The sequence below is a fragment of the Equus caballus genome, chromosome 2, assembly GCF_041296265.1.
Source record: "Equus caballus isolate H_3958 breed thoroughbred chromosome 2, TB-T2T, whole genome shotgun sequence".
In the NCBI taxonomy this organism is placed as follows: Eukaryota; Metazoa; Chordata; class Mammalia; order Perissodactyla; family Equidae; genus Equus; species Equus caballus.
Genome location: NC_091685.1, coordinates 20,019,913 through 20,039,527, shown reverse-complemented (window position 1 = coordinate 20,039,527; position 19,615 = coordinate 20,019,913). Strand labels below are relative to the sequence as shown.

The following is a 19,615-nucleotide window of genomic DNA, read 5'->3' as shown; positions in this document are numbered from 1 at the left end:
AAGGATCACGCCACCGTTTCCTCACAGGGTCCCAAGAGAGCTGGGATGGACGTCCTCAGATCCAGCTGCTTGCTAACTCAAATCGTCCAGCAGCTTCCCACCACGTCACCCTCCACTTGCCCGGCAGGGTGTAGCCCCATGACCTGTTTCGTACTATGGACACACCGCCCGTGCTCCCGCCCCAGGTGCTTGGCGGGGGCGGGGGGGGGGTGCACTGTACCCTTTTCAGGGAGCGGTCTCCTCTCCAGACATTCGCTCGGCTCCTGCTTCACGTCATTCAAGTCTCTTCTGAGATGCCACTTCCTCAGAGGCTGCCCCTGACCAGCCCACACACAGAAACGCTCCTGTCTCCCACCAAGCCCCTCCCCTGCTTTAGCGTCCTCACCGCGATCAATTCTTCCTGACGTTCTATGTTCACGTTTACTGTCTGTCTCCCTACAGTATAGTAAAAGTATGTATTTGGTCTCTGACCCCAGTTTCTGGCACAAGAGTTCCTAACACCCCTGCAATTTCCTAAGGAAAGAGAAGGGTCTCTTTTGTTATTCATAATAAGCCCCTTCCCACCACACCAGTTTATGCTAATGAGACAACTCCTGGTGGGGCCTTCAGAGGGGGGCTGGTCACCAGAAAGCCCAAGCACTTGCTTAGAGGACCAGAGACTGAGTGTAATCACCAACGGCCAATGATGTCATCCATCACGCCCGTGTAATATGAAACCTCCAGAGACCCCTAGAGGATGGGGTCTGGGGAGCTTCTGGGTTGGTGACCACACTGACGTGCTGGGAGGGTGGTGTGCCCAGAGAGGGCAGGGAAACTCCCGCCCCATGCCTCTCTTCCACTTGGCTGTTCCTGAGTCATATCCTTTATAATAAACGGTGATCGTAAGCAAAGCACTTCGCTGAGTTCTAGCAGATTATCAAACCTGGGAACCCCTGAACTTGCAGTCAGTGGGGCAGAAGTGTGAGCAGCCTGGGAACGCGACCTGAAGCTGGCATCTGAAGTGGGAGTAGTCTGGTGGGGCTGAGCCCTTGACCTGTGGGGTCTGCGCTAACTCTGGGAGTTTGTGTCAGGATGGAATTGAATTACTGGACACACAGTTGGTGTCAGAGAATTGCAAAATTGGTATTGAAAACCAAAACATATCTGATATGAGAAAACCCACACACTCCTCCATTGGCACATATATACACATATATATAAAAATGCAAGAGGGCAGGACCTCCAGTACCCAGAAGAGCGCCTGGCACATGGGAGAGACTCAATACATTTTTGCTGAATGAATTAATCAATGAATGAACAATTTAACATACAAAGGTGGGAGTGGAATTGCTTTGTTTGCTTGTTTGGTGGTTTTAGGGGGGAGAAAGTTGATTAGCATCAGTTTCAGGTATGTTGCTTTTGAAATACTGGAGAAAATCTTCAACTGGAAATTTCTAGCTGACAACTGAAACTCTGGGAATAGAGCTCAGGTGAGAGGAAACCAGAGCTATACGGACCCAAAAGATGATCATGGAAGTGATCCTTAAAGCCATCTCTTTAAGAAACTTGGCTGGGCTCTGAAAAAGACCCCAGAAATGGAAAAACAAAGTGCTCCAATTGGAGCCCCAGGCAGGTGCAGGGGGAGGGGATCGGAACAGGAGGACAGCATCTCAGTCCAGCCTGGGGCCCCAGTCGAGGACTTCTTCCCCTGAGCATCAGGTACCACTCTCCTTCCCACCTGATCACGTGCTTCTGGGGGGCAAGGGCTAGGATATTTATTCTCATATTCCCTGTGCCTGGCACACAGCTGGGTCTAATAAGTGTTTGCTAAGCAAAAGCATTTTGCCAATGCCTCTGCTCCTCAAGCAGGAGGAAGACTCAAGTACCGGAAGAACTCTTACATTTAGTGAGCCCCTTTTTGCAAGGCCCTAACGACTGGTATTTCAACTTGGCTTTCTATCATACATCTACTTCCTGGTCTCCAAATGCTACCTCCCAATAAGGTCACAGCAATGGCACTCTGGAACTGGGGACACTGCAGCCGAGATAGTTACCCCAAAGAAAAAAGACGCTCCATAAAGGGAGACAATTAGAAAGGTCAGTAACCATGCTTACTGGTGGGTCCACCTGTTCTTACCTGGGGGGCTGCAGGCAGCTCTGCATTGGGCGGCTTGACAAAGAAAGGAATCCGGCCCCTCTGCCAGTCGTTGAGAACCATCTTACCCACAGTCTGCAAGTCGGGCTCTCCACCCTGCAATGTCACAGAAAGACTCCCAGTTAAATTCAGAGAACCAGACCACCTCCCAGTTTGGAGGTATTTCAGCCGTCCCTGTTGTTCACCACCATCTACTCGCCAAGTTTATAGTGCCCACACAACGCATACATAACAAGGTCCACACTCTGTGCGCACACACCTGCGGCATGCCCCAGGCTAGATGCTCAAGAACCCCGGCTCACCTTTAGTAACTTCCCCGTCCGGAAGGCCAGTTTCTCCAGAAAGTCCTCAGCATTCTCCCAAGCATCAATCTTGTATGTCTTGCTGATGTATTCTGGCTTCGCTCTTTCAAGGACAGCACCAATGTGGTCTTCAGGACTCTTAATTTTTTCAACTTGAACCTAGGTGTTAATAGGAAATCTCCTGCTTACAAATTTCATTACGGAAGCAGTGAAGTTCCCAGTGTTCTTCGTTAACAATATTTGAAAATAGATTTCCAAGCCACAAACCAAGTGGAGCCTGGCAGGAGCCCGTCTCCAAGGCGACTAGACATGGTCAGCTGAAAGGAGCACCAGTGAAGGCCAAGCACAGCCGTGGGGCCCAGAACTCAGCTCTAATCCCAGCTCACCACAAACTGACTGTGTGGCTTCTGTAAGCAGCCGGAAGTTGGAATGTTTCATGCTACTCGCTTGCAGAAATGGTTAAAAGCCTGCCAACCCCAGGACACAAGGAGAACGTGGGCTAGTTAAGAAAGGAGAGGAGGAGCACACACGGGATGCACAGCCAGCAGCACTGGCCAAGGTTCAGTGGAACCATTGAAAGTCTTCGGTCGTATTCAGAAACAAGTGAGGAAATGACTGTGTTCCAAAACGACTCAACCCAGAAACCCACGAAGATGAATTGTCACTAAACATACACAAGCCCTGCTTCCCTCTGGATCCTGAAACTACAAACTCTTTTGTGGGATGACACTGAGCAGATACGCCCATGGTTCCACTAACTCCTCAAACAGGCTTAAGTGGAATGGAGAGGCCGCCCTGCACAGCATCATGTTCCTGAAGCTTGGTGAGACAGGCTGACCCCAAACTGCCTTCCAGATGAGTAAAACGCAAAGGTATCCAGTGTTTCCCACAGAACGCTTCCCCTAAAAGGCAAACAAAGAGGCCAGCAGGATGAGAACACTCACAACGCCCTTTAGCACAATGTCCGTCTCCGAGTCCTCAGAAGGGTAAACCACGCCAGGGCAGTCGATGAGGAATATCCGACGCATCAAGGTAATATACTGCCAGACCTGAAGACAGAAAAAGCCTGAAACTCTCCCAGGTCAAACATCAAGAGTCTAATTTCCCAAACCCCTGATGCTCGTGAGCCAGAAAGCGGGGGAAACGAAGAGAAGCAACCTGCTACCTAAGGAACTTAGGAAGCCCCTGCTCCCCCTGCGCCATGCATGAGGCATGTGCACTAAGTATAAACTATAGTTTCCAGCAGCGAAGAGTCTAAAAATAATGCAGAGGCAAGATCTCCATCCAGTATTGTGCAATAAGACCCAGCAAATCTTTCCCTGATTTTTAAAAGTATTCTTGGAAGATTGATAATGTTTGGCCTCCCTGCTTTTCTGCAGAATCATGCTGGCCTCCCCAAACATCCTGTGTTCCAGGGTATGACCCCCAACTGTCAGAATCTACCCTAACATTGAGCTTGCTTTCTTAACCCAGGCATCAAATATTCCTGGGTTAGTTTTGTTTATCAAAGGAAAAGGTTGGAGTCACAATTTAAGACAGACTTAAGTATGAATGGCACTTATCAAATCATGCCAACGCCACACAGTGGCATACAAAGTACTTGTAGTCTTATCAAAAGAGAAAGAAACAACGCTGGTTTATTCCAAACTATTATATGGAGACTACACTCCCAATGGTGGTCTGCATTCAAGAGAAGCAGACAGAAATCTCCACATCTGAAACAATCACCTTCCATGGAAATACGTAGAAGTAAATAAGATCCCTCGAGCCAGACATACCTTCGTTTCACCTGCAATGGGGGCCACATTGCAAACTTTCTTGGAGCGCAACGTGTTTATCACAGAGCTCTTGCCGACGTTTGGGTAGCCAATGAAGCCGACGCTGATCTGCTTCTTGTCAGTGTGCAACTGTTCACACAGAAGGATACACAACACACATGCACTCGTGAATATCTCTCCGGACAAACAGGCTGTGTGACTTTGAGAAGATAAAGAACACAATGCAAAGCTGCTGCTACGACTTGATTTAAAGCCCACACACACCACCCACACAGTCTGCATGGGGTGGATACATATACTTAATAAACCAGGGCTGAGTCATTTCCTCAGTCATCCACGTGAAATTATTCTCGAATGTTTTCAGGTTAAAAGTATGTAGGTCGAGAAACAAAGGAAGAAACAGCTTGTTAGTCAGTTTAGGAGAACATTATCCACTGATAAATGTCTTCACGGAAGACAACCCTGGCCGATGCAACAACTGGCAATCCCATGCCCCACTCCTCTGCTTCTCTGCACAAGACAGTCTGCATTTTCACTGCCAAAAATAAACAACAAAAGAAAAAAAGCAACCTCAAAAGTCAGACCACTGGGTGCAAGTCTCAAGGAGGCAGAGCTCTAGAAGAGTCTAGAATGGATGGGGGCATCTGATTAGAGATGGTGGACTGAACATCCATGCCTACCCACTCGCTCCGGGAACCTCACTAGAATTAACAAATGTCAACCCATAGAACCAAATACATAAAACCAAAGGAGAAGCTAGAGACGAGACAATAAAAACCAACATGTGATGTTAACAAAATACTAGCAGCTAAAAGGTAGTATCGACCTTGGCCCACCACAAATTATGAAACCTAAGTGGCTGCAAAGGTAGAAAACCTAAAAGTCCAGCAAAAACACTGCCAATGAATCACAAAAGACCTCCAGAGTGGGCAGGACAGATGCCTCTAGGGGCGGGACTGAAATCCAGGAGACTGGTGGAAGGTGTGTACGAAGTCACACACTCTGTCCCCTCCTCCACTCAGCACGGGCACCAACTCCTCCACCCCAGAGCCTTAGGAGGCAGTGATTTTTTTGAAACCCTAAATGTCTGAAAATATCTTCAATTTGCAGACCTGAAATGGACCCTAGATCTAGAGATAACGGGAGTTAAAGGCAAGTGTTCCCAGAGTGATTAATTGAAAGTCTAAATATTGAACGGTGAGACCCCCCCCAGGCCCTTATGCCCACTGCAGTCCCAGAACCCTGGCAGCCCTGAGCTGGAGACTGGAAGACTCTTTCCTGGGGAAATTCACAGGCCCAAGAGTAAAGACCTACACACACTGCCATCTAGGGTGGCCTCCAAAAAAACGCTGGGCTCTGTCCACTCACCCTACAGAGAACTCTGCCAGTCAACAAGCCCACCCTCCACATAAAACTTCTATTGGCTTTTTTTTAAAGGACCCCCTCTTAAATATGAACGGAGAGCCAAGAATAACCAGACATTTGAAGTGTGACTCTAGCCGAAAAGACAGGAAAACACAAAGAAACTGAGAGGAAACAGAGTCAATGTAGGGAGAGAGGAAATTTCAGAATACCATTATCATCATCACATTCTCAGAGAACCAGAAGACGTTCCATCTGTGAAACAAGAGAGGCTGTGAAAGGGGGCAGGACAACTCAGAGTTACACAAGAGCTCTCGGGATTTAAAAATTAAAAGTGAGAGGCAAAATAAATTTTGCAACAGAGCAGCTAGATGATGAAGTCAAGGAAACTGTCCAGAAAATAGACCAAAATGTCTGAAACACACTGAAATAAAAAAAAGATAGGAAAATTCAAGAATTAAAAAAGGAGATAAAACCAAATTCCTGAACAAGAACAGAGATGATGGGAGGGAGAATTTCCAAAAAATAGGACAGAATCAGACTGAAAGTCCCACACAATGCCTCGCTCACTGAACAATAAAAGACCCATCTTAAAGCACATAGCAGTGAAATTTTAGAAGAGGAATTCTTTAAGGGATCCCAGCCACAAAGGATTAGGAGTCAGAATGGCCTCAGATTTCTCAGCAGCAATATTACAAGACAGAAGACGACGCAGCGAGGACTTTGACATTCTGAGGAGGACGGTATGAAGGTAGAACAAAGATATTCCCAGGATGCAAGATGCAGGATGCAAGTCTCAAAAGACGTTCCTTCTAAGCACTCCTTCTCAGCTTTTGGAAAATATGTTCCATCACAAGGAAGGAGTAAAGAAAAAAAGGGACCCAATGAACAAAGGGATCCAACACAGGAAACAGCTGAGGGAATTCTTGAGATGACGATGAACGGAAACCCCAGGAAGAAGAGTCTGCAGCCAGCAGGGGAGCAGCCAGGCCCGGCTGGAAGGGAGGTCCCCGGATGGTGTGAAAGTTCCCACTCTACCAGAAGATTTGGTGATACGTTAGTGACAAATAAAATAGAGCTATCAACATCAGAGAGAACAGAAGATTCTACTAGAAAGGAATCATACTCATAGCATTGTGTGGATTAGCTGTGGCTGGTATTTTAGTCATAATAACGTAAACAGTGAATGAGTAACAATTTAGCCAAACGCAGTATAACACCATGGCAAGAACAGAGGGAGGGTAGCGTTCGTGGAGGGAGGATGGCTGTAGGAAACCTCATCCTCATTTTCCATGGTAGGACCTTGATAAATATCTAAAACTGATGGGGAAAAATCAACAAACAGAATCACGTGCATATATTAAAAATATGGAGGAAGTAACAGAAGTAAGTTACCAGTTGGAAGTGTTCACTTCTGGGAAGTGGAAAGGGCGGGCAGAGGACATGTATCTTTTGTTAGAAGCCAGGTAGAATTAATCAAAATACACAAATACAAAGTTGCAGGTACAGAACAGGAAGCTTTGAGAACATCTGCCAGGGCGATCTGGTTGCAGGTCTTCCCCGAAGAACTGACATCTTACCTGGGATCTGAAGCTGGAGTCTGGCAGGGTGCCTTCCAGGCAGAGGGGACAGAAACCGCACAGGCCCCGAGGGTGGAGGAAGCCTGGCAGGCCTGGAAAGCCCAGAGTGGGGAACACGGGGGAAGGGGTCCATCCTCAAGCAGAGGTTGGACCATCACATGCCCGGGATATGGCAGAGAGGGAAGCAACATCGGTTAGGGATGGGGGCAATGGTTGAGCTAAAAATATTTCAGAATCTCTCGAGATCCTGAGGCTTCGTGAGTTTCTACATCTCTAGCACACACATTTCTCATTACCAAGATGTGGGAAGCGAGGCTAGTAACTTTCTGACACCCTGGCAAGAGAAATTCTTACACAAACCCACAGCTACACAACCCCAGGAGACAGAGATCAGGACTCAGCACCTTTCCAAACTGCCGGAGAAGCTGAATAAATGCTCCTTTGCCAAAGGGGTTAGTGAGACTCGCGTGGAAAGCCAGGGTCGGATACTCCTGGGAGAGGACGGCAACCCAGCGTTTCTGCAGGGAGAAAAGAAAAGAGGCCGGTCAACTGCACCTTGTTTACTTCCAATACGGGAACAATCAGAGCGAGAATCACAGAACTGTGCCTCACATACATAGCTGTCTAAGGAAAAGGTTAAGCGTAATTCTCTGAAGTGTTTCTTTCAAGTATGATAGTTAATGCTTTGTCTCACAAAACAATAACCCCCAAAAGACTTCATTGCTACTAAATGCAATTAATGCAACATAATATGAAACAGGCCAGTGGCTGTGGCCTGTCTCCCTCCGAAGGGCACACATCACTCATCTTGTGGGCCCTGCAGGGGTCCCCTCACCAACCATCAGAGGATAAACGGTACCTCTGGCCACAGTCAGTGAAGCACACTTTTGTTTTCCATGAGAACGCGTCTATGACTACAACCTCAAGAGTGCAACACTCTAATGATGCCCCGAATCCTCGAAGCCACGATTTATGGAGAACTCAAAGCCCACACGAGCTGTGTGGCCTTGTGGTCTGCTTTGGATAAGCAGCTATACTTACTGTTGCCCAGGTTGGAACAAGGTCACATTTGTTAAGGACAAAAATGAGGTGTTTCCAGGGTTTTTCCTTTTTCAAGTAAGTCTCGATGTGAGGGGAACGGGTCCCCATTGGATCTCTAGCATCAAGAACCTGTACCACGATGTCTGATGAGTCTATCACCTGCAAATTCAAAGAGGCAGGAAGGTTTGCTACAACTGCAAGATGAAAGGGGTGGCACTTAAGGGAGGCTAGGAAATACAGTAACAATGGAGACAGCTTCAAAGCAGTCTTATGAGGAGGGCAGGCTGTAGCCAATCCCAACGCCCAGGGAGCAGAACTCAAAGTTTTTCCATCCTGTGGGTATCTGAAACTTGTCAAATTTCAAATAGGAAACTAGCTTAGACGAAATCCATCTTATTTCATAACTACTGCACGTTATTTAGCAGAATCATGTACTTCTCAGACTTCTAAAAGTTTCTACTCTTATAGGTTTTGCATATTTTACAAAGTTTACTTTCCTATTATGTCACTGTTTATGTGACTAGGCTTGAAGGTCTTTGCCACTGAGAATACTACTAGCGTGTGAAGCTGAACCTGACCCAGCTGAAGAGCACTGGACCAGGACTCAGGAAGCACAAGGACTCCTCCCCTAGCCCGCTGGGTGTGCTGGGTAAGCACAACCTTTCCAGACATGTGTTCTCCTCTATAAAATGAAAGGCCTGGACTCAAACTTCCCACGGAGCTCTAACCATGTATGATCAATCTAAACAGGAATGCCATTTTAGCAGGTAATCCAAACAAACACTGACAGAGAATAAATGAACGTACACATGGGAGCTGTGACTATTATATGAGCAATTACAAAATGTAGTTATCCGCGACAATGGTAGGACGTGCATGACTACATCGACCCCACTTCTTTGTGGGGGAAAGAGATGGAACGGGCAGCAGAGTGTGACTTTGTCTGACAGAGCTTCAACACATCAGAATCCACGTTCTCACTATAAGATGGCGAAAATCAAAGGAACCACTCAACGAGAGAGCATTCAAAGGCTTACCTTGTAGAGCTCACCCCATATTCTTCTGGATTGTCCCTTTTTATAGATCTCTTCCTGGGCTTCGTTTCTAAAAAGAAAGCACCCAAAGTGAGCAAGTGAAGCACTAGGAAGATTAAAAGGATGTTTTAGGGAAAAATCAACCCCATACCAAAGGAAAATACTATCAAAACTAGTTGCGGATGGACCAAAAAACAAACAATTTAAAAAGTGACTGTATCCAAATGTCCATTGACTGATCAAGGGAACAAAGTGTGGTGTACACATAATAGAGTATCATTCAGCAACGAAAAGGACTAAAGTACTGATATACCCCACAACAGGGACAACCTTGAAGACATTATGTAAGAGAACAAGCCAGACACAGAAGGACAAATACTGTATGACAGTACTTACAGGAAGTACTGCTCCTAAGAGGAGTCAAACGAGGGGCAGAGAGTAGAACGTGGTTGCCAGGGGTTGGCTGGGGCGGGCGAGGAGTTGGTGTTTAACCGGTACAGAGTTTCAGTTTGGAATGATGTGAAAATATTCTAGAGGTGGGTAGTGGTGATGGTTGCATAACCAGGTGAAGGTACTTGATGCCGCTTAATTGTGTGATTAAAAATGATTAAGATGGTAAATTTTATGTTACGTCTATTTTACCACAATAAAAAAATTATTAAAAAAAAAGCAACTGTAATCAGGCGATATGTCACAGAGAATTACAAAAAGGAACCGGCAGGACCTGAACCATAAGCTACATTCCATAGTTCCTGTGTAAAGAGAAATTTTTCTGATAAGCTTGAGAATTTGTTTATTTACAAGCCTCAATGACATTTACCCAATGTCTTTGAAACAAAAATAGTTTCGCCTTTTGGAAGAGGAAAAAATTTAAATCAGTAGAATACAAAGCCAGCTAGAAAGTCCAAATAATTCCACAAATAAATGAACTTGCTGCCTTTCTGCTCGGCCTCAAATGGCCTGACGTTCTGTCTGGGACGCCCAGAGCCTGAGACAGGCTGACGACAGCACCGCGGTGGCACTGCAGCGGCCAACAGACAACGCCTCTTTGTCAAGGAAGCATTTAAGGGACACTAGGGAGAGACGGGGGGCCCTCCAGTACTGCCTGGGGTAAACTAAACTGGTAAACCCTTTCTGGAGGGTAATGGGGCAGCTGCCTATCAAAAAGCACGCATACCCTCTGACACTTGACTTCCCCCACAGGAATTAGTCTTTGGAGATTAAGGATGAGAAACATTCAGCCACAATGATGTTTTACTCCAGCGCTGTGTATCATAGGGAAAAACTATAAAGAGGCTGAATAGCCAACAGTGGGACTGGCCACTACAAAATACTACTCTGACATTAAACATCACATCGTTGTTAACTACTGACGTGGAAATCTACTCTTGATAATTTAGGAAAATATATTAAAAGGCAAGTTAAAATACAGTCTTAACACATTATATTTGGAAATAAAAATCGAGTATAAGAACGATCTAGAAGAATATATCTATCAGGGACTGATTCTCAACCTTCTTTTGGGCATGGACCCTTATGAGAATATGATGAAAGTTATGGATCCTTTTTCTTCTCCGCAAAACAAAACAAAATAAAAACCTCATCACCTTTATGCAGGTACATAAATTTTCCACATATTATCTTCAGAGGCTCACAGAGACCTCACAGCCAGCCATGAACTCCCCAGCGGTCCAGAGACTTCCGGTTAAGGAAGCCCTGATAGTCATCAAGATATTCACAATGCTTAACATAGGTAGTGGGATGAAGAGGTCTTGTTTTCTTTTTCTTGCATTTCCAATTTAACTTTTCCAATTATATTTTCTAATTTGTGTACGATAGAATACACCACTATTACGAAGAAGAAAATGTTCTTTCTTTCTATTTTGGGGACAAAGAAAGAGACCTATAGTAAACAAACCACCTTAAATTATTTTCAGTCTGGTCCCAGTTTCACTAATCTTGCTACTCTAAGGGAAGAGGGTAACTCTCCATCTATGAGTTAGATCCCCGAGCTTCTGAGGTAAAATAAGCACAAAGAAAAGGTTTTCTGGCAGAGGCGCAAATGACGGAACCTGCACGAACTTCAAAACCGTACCTCACACCGGTGTCTTCGGTCACCAAGTCACGGTCCTTGCCTTGGTCATAGCTCTCAGTGGACATTTCCGCATTTTCTAGCAGAGACTGCATATCGCTCGCCAATAAATTTGGTCGCTTCCTCTGTGACTTGGGGCCAAATGTAATTTCAAAGCTTTCCGTATCAAGAATGTGAACTTTTGAGTTCTAAAGAGAAAAGAGAGGAATTACAGGTAAGACTAAGGACGGCACTGAGAGCGAGCAAAGGTTCATAACTACCCGAGGAAGGCTTTCTGCTTTCATTTCTCCAGAGCTCAGACCGTACCAAAGTCTACAACACAGATGCAGCTGGGTTTCAAATCAGAGACGCTGACGTACATAGCAAAAGCACTTGTTCTCTGACTCGGACGTTCTGTAAGCTTCCTTGGAGAAATGCGAAAGCAATCCAAAGAGTCAAAGTAAATATGAACAGTTGTGTTAAGACTTGCCAAAAATTCTGCTTTATTTCATTTATCATAAACTTTAGTCAAATGTAATTCAGCCTCCAGTGATGAAAACTGACTTATCTTTTCTGACCATTTTTTTTTGAGCTTTCAAACAAGTGCATAAAATTCGCCAGATTCACAGATTTTTGTCAAGGCCTCATGCTCAAATTTGTGTTTTTTTTTAAACCAACTGTAAATGCCAACTTTTTCTTGGAAGTTAATTTCTTTCATGGCTAAAAGGAACTGCTTGTTTTGTAAGATGCATTTTAGTTTCAGATAACATTCTCCCTAATTTAGGTAACGTTTTTATTAAATGCACATGGAAAGTCTTCAGATGAAAAACATCGAGCAAAAGTCCAAAATAATAGCTTAGATGTGATAAAAGGAACCTGATACTAACGAGAACTTGACGTGCCTGTAAAGGAGTTACGGGCACAGGAATTTTTGAAGCCGGATCAAAGCCTAAGTCTGAGCGAGGATCTATCACGTAACGGAATGTTAAGAGCGGCGGAGAAGCGCCTCAAAGAGGAGCAGCCTCTGGCCCTCAGTACAGCTCCTCTGTGAGCACCAGCTACTAAACACGGACGCAGCAATCCCCATGGCTTCAGAACGTTAACAGATCCCCCGTCCAACTCCCAAAGATCCTTAAGGCAGTATCATTTTCTCAGATTCTCTAACCCACCTTAGTTTAGTTTTACTCACTACCCTCCAACAGGGGTCACATTTTACATGGGAACTAGGTTCTCCAGTGTCACTGGGAAAATTATGATCAAACTGATCCTTAAAGGGGCTGGCCTCGTGGCCGGGTGGTTAAAGTTTCACACACTTCGCCTCGGCGGCCCAGGGTTCGCGAGTTCGAATCCCAGGTGCAGACCTATTCTGCTTGTCAGCCACACCGTGGAGGCGTCCCACACACAAAGTAGAGGAAAACTGGCACAGATGTTAGCTCAGGGCAAATCTTCCTCACCAAAAAAAAAAGAAAGATCCTTAAAAATCTGTTAAATAACCTATGAAGTACAGTATACATGGATTTGTGTATGTAAACCAATACATTAGTAAATAAAATGTGGTAATACGCAGTATATAATAAAGTGCACAGAGAGAATAAGTTACAGTATGTTTACTGTATTGCTACAGTAGTAGAGAATTATACTGTAGTATATTACATACTAATTACACAACACATAGAGCGGAATGTAAACAATTAAAAGCCTATCTGAGTTGACTCCACTGTGCAGCAATCTCAGAACGAGATTTTACAACAAGGCGTAGAGACGGGAGTAAATTCAAACAGGTGAGGTTTTTCAAGTCCTAAGCAGAAACTCCTCAGCTACTCCGAGTCCCCATCTGCCCTGAAATACAAGCCGAGGCTGGCGCTGCAGACCCTTCTCCCCGCCCATCAGACGGTGAGGCACTGAATTTTAGAAGCACTGAACAACTGGAACGGGCATTAAATCCATAATAGAACCTCTCTGTTCTTCTCATAAACAGGATTCAATCGTTTGTTAAAAGATGGCTTTAGGGAGAACAGACAAAGAGCACAAGGGAAATGAGCGACTTGTCTGTGGTTCATGAATTATGCTCATGTGTTTCCCTGAAAGAAAACAGTCATTCCACTAATAGGCGCCATTCTTCTCGTCCTTCATAGAACAAAGCATAATTGACAAAACCTGAGGCAATAACAGGCCTTGGTTTTTATTTTGTTCTGCAAGTAAACACTTCTCTTTGAACTGTTTAACCCATGGATGCATGTCGATGTTTTCTTCCCCTCCTTATACTGGAACCGGAGGTTATGTCCCAGCTACATTTCTGGGAATTATTATTCAACGCAAGTAAAAACGTGCAGGCAAAATCAGGCCATTTCTTGGGTTCTGTGTGAAATATTCCACTCGAGGCTGACTCAGTCCTTATTGGACTTCCAACCTGAGCCATTAACAGCGAATCTGACCAGCCGCCTTTCCTTCAGCTGAAAACAATCCCCAAGGATCTCATAGAGGCTGAAAGCACACAGCACCAAAGGTCTCCCTCCTACCACCCAATCCTAATTCTACATTTCCCCAAAATTTGATGGAATCACCACTTAAACAAGTTTGCCTACCAAAAAACAATGTTAGTAGCAGCTACGCTCTCTGGAGCTCTCATAGGTGGCGTGCTATGCATTCACTGCACGCCAGGTGCCACACAGACGTCTCATCTCCACCCAATCACCCAAGGAGGGGGTTGTCTTGACTTCACAGTCACAGAAGTGAAAAGGTCAGGGAGAAACCTAACTAAGGCCACAGGAAGAGGCAGAGCAAAGACTAAGAGTCAGGTCTCCCTCCAAAGCCTGGGCTCTGATCCACCAGGCTCCCCCGCGTCCCCAACAGAACCCAGTCCAGACTAAAGGTGGGACCCAAACAACGGGGAGAGAGAAGTCTCAGAAAGCTCATCGGGATGTCATTACAGCCACCGTTCCCTACCGAAAACCAAAAGACAAATATGTCAGGGAGGGATCTGACGGAGTTTGCCAAAGAAATCCCAGGGCCAGGGGTGTCCTCCACCTTACATGAGGCCGGATCCGATCATGCAGAAGAGACATGGGTAACTTGCTCTGCTTCATGACAACTTTGTATGGATCCTTCAAAACTGCATCCATTTCCTCTTGAAATTTTTGTAATGATGACTGCTTAATCACGCGTGTGTTTCCTGTTTTACAAAAGAATGTTCCCATTTAATAACCAACTCTTTTTTGCTTCTGTATCCATTTTCCCAATGAAACAGCAAAAGGCAAGACTTTAAATTACCAAACACCTGATACATCCATTCCATGTAGCCATCTCCAAACTTAAAAGAGGAAAAAAAAACAAAAACAAAAAAACTGCCTCTCCTGCACTCATCCGCTCTGAGCTAATCCATCAGCCCAGACACACAAAGGGTTTCGATAGCTGTCCAAGCCCAATTTCCTGACTGGATGAAACTGAAAAATAAACATCACCGAAGAGAACTGAGATCTGACAAATGTCCTACCTCCTGACAGATCTGGCAAAGAAAACTGGGAGCCAATCACAGCTGATCGGTTAGCAAAACAGAGAATCCTGAAGCACAGAACCCCAGGGTCACAGTTACTGTTTTTAGGGCTATGAGGGGTTGAAGGGAATATTAAATTAACCGATAAACGCATGCAAGGGAACGAATTAAAGCTATGTAACACTACCTGGAGAACACCTTGTAAGTGAGAGATCCTGAAGAACACAGTCAACTAAACGGCAACTTGAGCACAAATGCAAAACTCAGGATGACAATGACTACGGCCATGGTGATGGTGATAGCAGTTAATGCTTATATGGTACTCACCATTAGCTAGGCATTATTTAAGCACTTTACATGGAGATATTCATTTAATTACCACAACAGGCCTATCAGATAGGCCCTATTTGTGTGTGTGTGTGTGTGTTTGAGGAAGATTCGCCCTGAGCTAACATCTGTGCCAGTCTTCCTCTATTTTGTATGTGGGTCTCAGCCACAGCATGGCTGATGAGTGGTGTAGGTCCATGTCTGTGATATGAACTCGCAAACCCAGGCCGCAGAAGCAGAGCATGCGGAACTTAACCACTAGGCCACAGGGCTGGGCCCAAGATAGGTACTATTTTTATCTTCATTTTAGAGGTGAGGAAACGGATGAACAGACTTAACTTGCTCGTGGTCACAGAAATGGCAGAACAAAGATTCAAACCCAGGAGGTCTGAATCTAGTCACAGTACCTAGCCACCATGCTAAATGCCTCTCTAAGGCGTTTTCTTTGACACTTTTCTGTGTTGCAGCTTCCTAGGGGGTATCCCATCAAAAGATGTAAGAGAGATTCAAAGGCAGTTGCCATCTGCCCCCAAGCACAGAGATCAAACACCAGGCACGCACTGGGGTCTGCCCGTTTGATGAGCCCGCACAACTAGCGGTGGCCAAGGGAAAGGCTGGAAGTCCAGACTGAAATGAAGGGGGAGTTTCCAAAGGAAGAGCCCTGACCCCCTGTGACTCTGGAGACAGTCCATCACTCCTGGGAAGGACCAATGAGAAAACTTTCACTGTCACTCAATTCAAATACAACTCCATTCAGAAAAAGTGTTTCAGAGGAACTTCAGGGAAATGCTAAGGCACAAGCTAAGGGCACAAACACACCTGCAGGGCACCTCTCAAACAGTGGTCTCTCCAGGCAACCAGAAATTAAGAGAGGACAGTTGGAAGGTCTGCGAATGCTAGTCATTAAGGATGCCTATCGGTTTAAGAGGGTTCTCTTACAGTTAATGATGATGAGCTCTTTTAAAAAGAGCTTATTTACGAAATCCACTACTTTTCTCAGCCCTTTTTCAACCACGGGTACTTATCTCATCCCTTCCTCATAGAATCCTTGACAGTTCCACTCACTCAAAAACCCCTGCCCTTTAGACACCTGAACGTTCTACCCTTTTCCACACAGCACACATTCTGTAGAGGAAAAGGAGTAGAGGACAATACTCACCAAACCATTTAATGTTTGGCTCCACTCTCGCCACTGTGCCAGAAGCCACTGTTGACTGATACTGCAGAGGCTTAATCACTTTACCACGACTGTTCCTAAATGGAGGAAATAACGGATCTGGGTTGATGACAGAAGAAAGGCAACAACTGCAAAGTCTGGTTTACAGAATACCCTTTCCATCAAAAGGACTTTTTTTTTTTCCTTTTAAATGATCATGAAATACAGATTTCAGTAAACAAAAAGTACTTCTACATTTGAAACAGATTGCCCAAAAGCCATTTAACCTCTTGCAACAGCACACGTAATGATTTCTGCTGGATGAGTAACAAATAACACTGATGTTCAAAAATGTGTTTACTGTTCGCTTGCTTTAAAAAAAAAAAAAAATCACATACTTGAGTTTTTTGGGTAACTATTTGAAGGCTGGTCTAAATGAATTTTAAGTAGAGGGTGGGTAAGGCTGGAACTCAAAACTCTAAAACAAACTGCAGGGTAGGTGACTAAGGCACATTAAGTTCATCGACATTCGTGTTTTAGACACATCTTTTAGAACGGATGGAGAATCTAATTACCAAACAAATTAAGGGCAGCCAGCAAAATGCCACGCTCAGCAAGTCCCTGTGGCAGAGGCTGCCTCAGCAGAACTCAGAGTGGGGTTGAGTTTCCAAGTGCCCCAATGTTATGATCTAAAGTCCGGCATTCAAAAACAAGTTTTCCGGCTGCTTTCAGGACTACAGTCCTACATGTTTTGTTAAAGAAAACCAGATTTCGGGGCTGGCCCTGTAGCTGAGTGGTTAAGTTCACGCGCTCCACTTCGGGGGCCCAGGGTTTTGCCGGTTCGAATCCTGGGCGCGGACATGGCACCGCTCATCAGGCCATGTTGAGGTGGCATCCCACATGCCACAACTAGAAGGACCCACAACTAGAAATATACAACTATGTACTGGGGGGCTTTGGGGAGAAAAAGGAACAATAAAATCTTAAAAAAAAAAAGAAAACCAGATTTCTATCTGACGGATACTTGAGATTTAATATGTCGTTGGTGGAGGCTGAGGCTGTGAGGAACAAGACCTCTAACTGTTGTACTGGGACACAATCACGATTTCACCACCCACTACTCATGTCTTTAACCAAAAATTCACAATTTATCATAACAACCCCTATATAAAATGATACTTGAAAATACACCACTCCTTTGTGGGGAAAGCAGGAGCGGGAATATCAAAAATTTAATAGGTCTCAGCTACAAGTCAAGGGCATGAAGGAAGAAGAGAGGATGCCAGTGCCCAGGGCTCACCTGCGCTCCTTCTGCCTGTACATATTCAGGCGCCGGATCGTGGCCCGGTCCCTCATGTTTTGGCCTCCTGCTCCCTGTACTCGATCTAGGAAACACAGACACAGACCGCACATCATTTGATAACCAACAAATCTAAGTATGGTCATTGCTTCAAACGCATCAACTAGTTCACTCAAAGTAGGCGAGCTGCCGCCTCAGTGCAAAATCTCTACTTCCTCCAACAAAACTATTACTACTAGAAGCTACATGGTATGACAAAGCTGATCTAACCTTTGATTCTCAACAGGACTGTGTTTGATAACGATAAGAACTAATATTTTTGAGCTCTAATTATGGCAATGTGCTATCCACATTATAGGTATCGTCTCATGTAAGCCATACAATAATCCTATCAAGAGGGATACATTATCCCCATTCTGCAGGCTAAGAAACTGAGGCACAGTGGCCAGACATCTTGCCCTAAGTCACAAATGGCAGAGCCAGAATGCTAACAAAAGCATTCGATCACCACCTGTGCTCTTAACCACAAAGACATCTACCTCTGGGTCTCACTTTAACAAATTCTGAGGGCCTGCTACATGCAGGGCACCACAGAAACTACAATTTTGGTACCTAAGTGTTTCTGATGTACCAGTTTCTTAATTTCCGAATGTTTGACTTTAGTTTAGTCAATAACAAGACAGGCAGTAATTCTGGCCTTACATCTCAGAGAGAAAGAGAAGGACAAATAAATGCAGTAAAACTAGCCTAGGTTCTCCTTTGGGGATCCCTTCAAATCACCTGTCTACTCTTAAAGTGATGCAGCAGAAAACAGGCTGAAATCACAGGACCAGCGGCTCTACTCGCACTAACTGTGCCACCTGTGACAAGCCACTTCCCCTATTTTGGCTCAGTCTCTTCACCTATAACATCATGATCTCTAAGGAGCTTTTCAGGTCTAACATTCTAAGATTCCAGTCTACACAAATCAAATAGTTTATCAGCAATCCAGGGTAAACATTCAACGTGAATTAAAGTCACAAAAAACTTAAACCATATTTAAAAACAAAATTTTATTAACTAAACCCGAATGGAAGGGACTCCCCCAAAGGCTATCTTGTTCCTCCTGTAGGTGGAACCCCGACAAAACTCATAAACATCTCCAAAAACATCTTTATTGAAATGATCGTGTTTATTTATCTGTAGGGTTTTCTATACACTTGAACTGAAGGGATGACTCCAAGAGCCAAACTTACAATCCCTTTCTCACTTAAACAGTCAAAGCTAAGGTGGGAGCAAGTGTGGTCAAGTGTAGAAGGCCAGGTGGGTCGGCCTACACCACTTTTAATCTGACTTTATCTAATTTACTTCTAGCAATCCTTGAGCTGGAGAGCTGGAATCACACAAGACTGAAATATATTGGGGGAGGGGCTTCGACACGACCCACACAGGAACATAAGAAGAGGTCAAGTTTAACTGCCCCTTCCAGCTCAGAGCTTCCCAGTCTCTGCATCTCACAAGCGAAGACGCCCCATGCCGGCCAGGCCTGAGTGTTCACTCTCCCCGACTTTAGACCCGGTGCCTGGCACCCGGCCCTGACTGGCGAGCATCATGTCAGCACTCCTTAGTGCCCCGAATGAAGCAACCAGCTTCTCCCTTCTCACCCCCAATAGCCACTCGGCTTGAGGTCACTCCAAGCAATGCCACCCGGGTGTCCCTCCTCCCCCTGGGTCTCCCCGGAGCCCTCCCCCCAAGCTTTCTCGAAGCTCCACCCTCCGCGAGCCCCGCCGCCTGTACCGGGGTTTGTGCTGGCCTTAGACGGGTTGATGGTGCTCCGTCCTTTGTAGTTGGGCTTCACCATCTTGCCGACGCGACGGGGACCGGAGCTCTAGGTCCGGCCTACGTAAAGGGAAAGAGCTCGTAACGCCCCAGGCCCGGCCGAGGGTACCCGCTCGAACCACACCGGACCACGTGTGCAGAGCTACGTCACTTCCGCTCGCGCCCCAGCCTTCCCCTGCGCGACTTCCTGCGCACGCGCGCGGCGCGCCGCCACACTCC

General features: G+C 45.5%; 1 protein-coding gene across 1 annotated transcript in view; it reads right to left on the bottom strand.

Annotated features, from left to right (window-relative positions):
• Positions 1-19,615, bottom strand: part of GNL2 (G protein nucleolar 2) — a 23,137-nt gene extending 3,522 nt beyond the window's left edge. Inside the window, exons 1-12 of the mRNA XM_001503591.5 lie at positions 19,355-19,615; positions 17,579-17,663; positions 16,282-16,376; positions 14,335-14,474; positions 11,327-11,511; positions 9,235-9,301; positions 8,198-8,356; positions 7,561-7,674; positions 4,215-4,343; positions 3,381-3,485; positions 2,437-2,595; positions 2,117-2,230 (exon numbers count right to left, since the gene is read on the bottom strand). Coding sequence (XP_001503641.2) covers positions 2,117-2,230; positions 2,437-2,595; positions 3,381-3,485; positions 4,215-4,343; positions 7,561-7,674; positions 8,198-8,356; positions 9,235-9,301; positions 11,327-11,511; positions 14,335-14,474; positions 16,282-16,376; positions 17,579-17,663; positions 19,355-19,418 — 1,416 coding nt within the window. The 5' untranslated portion in view covers positions 19,419-19,615. The remainder of the gene's footprint in view (positions 1-2,116; positions 2,231-2,436; positions 2,596-3,380; positions 3,486-4,214; positions 4,344-7,560; positions 7,675-8,197; positions 8,357-9,234; positions 9,302-11,326; positions 11,512-14,334; positions 14,475-16,281; positions 16,377-17,578; positions 17,664-19,354) is intronic.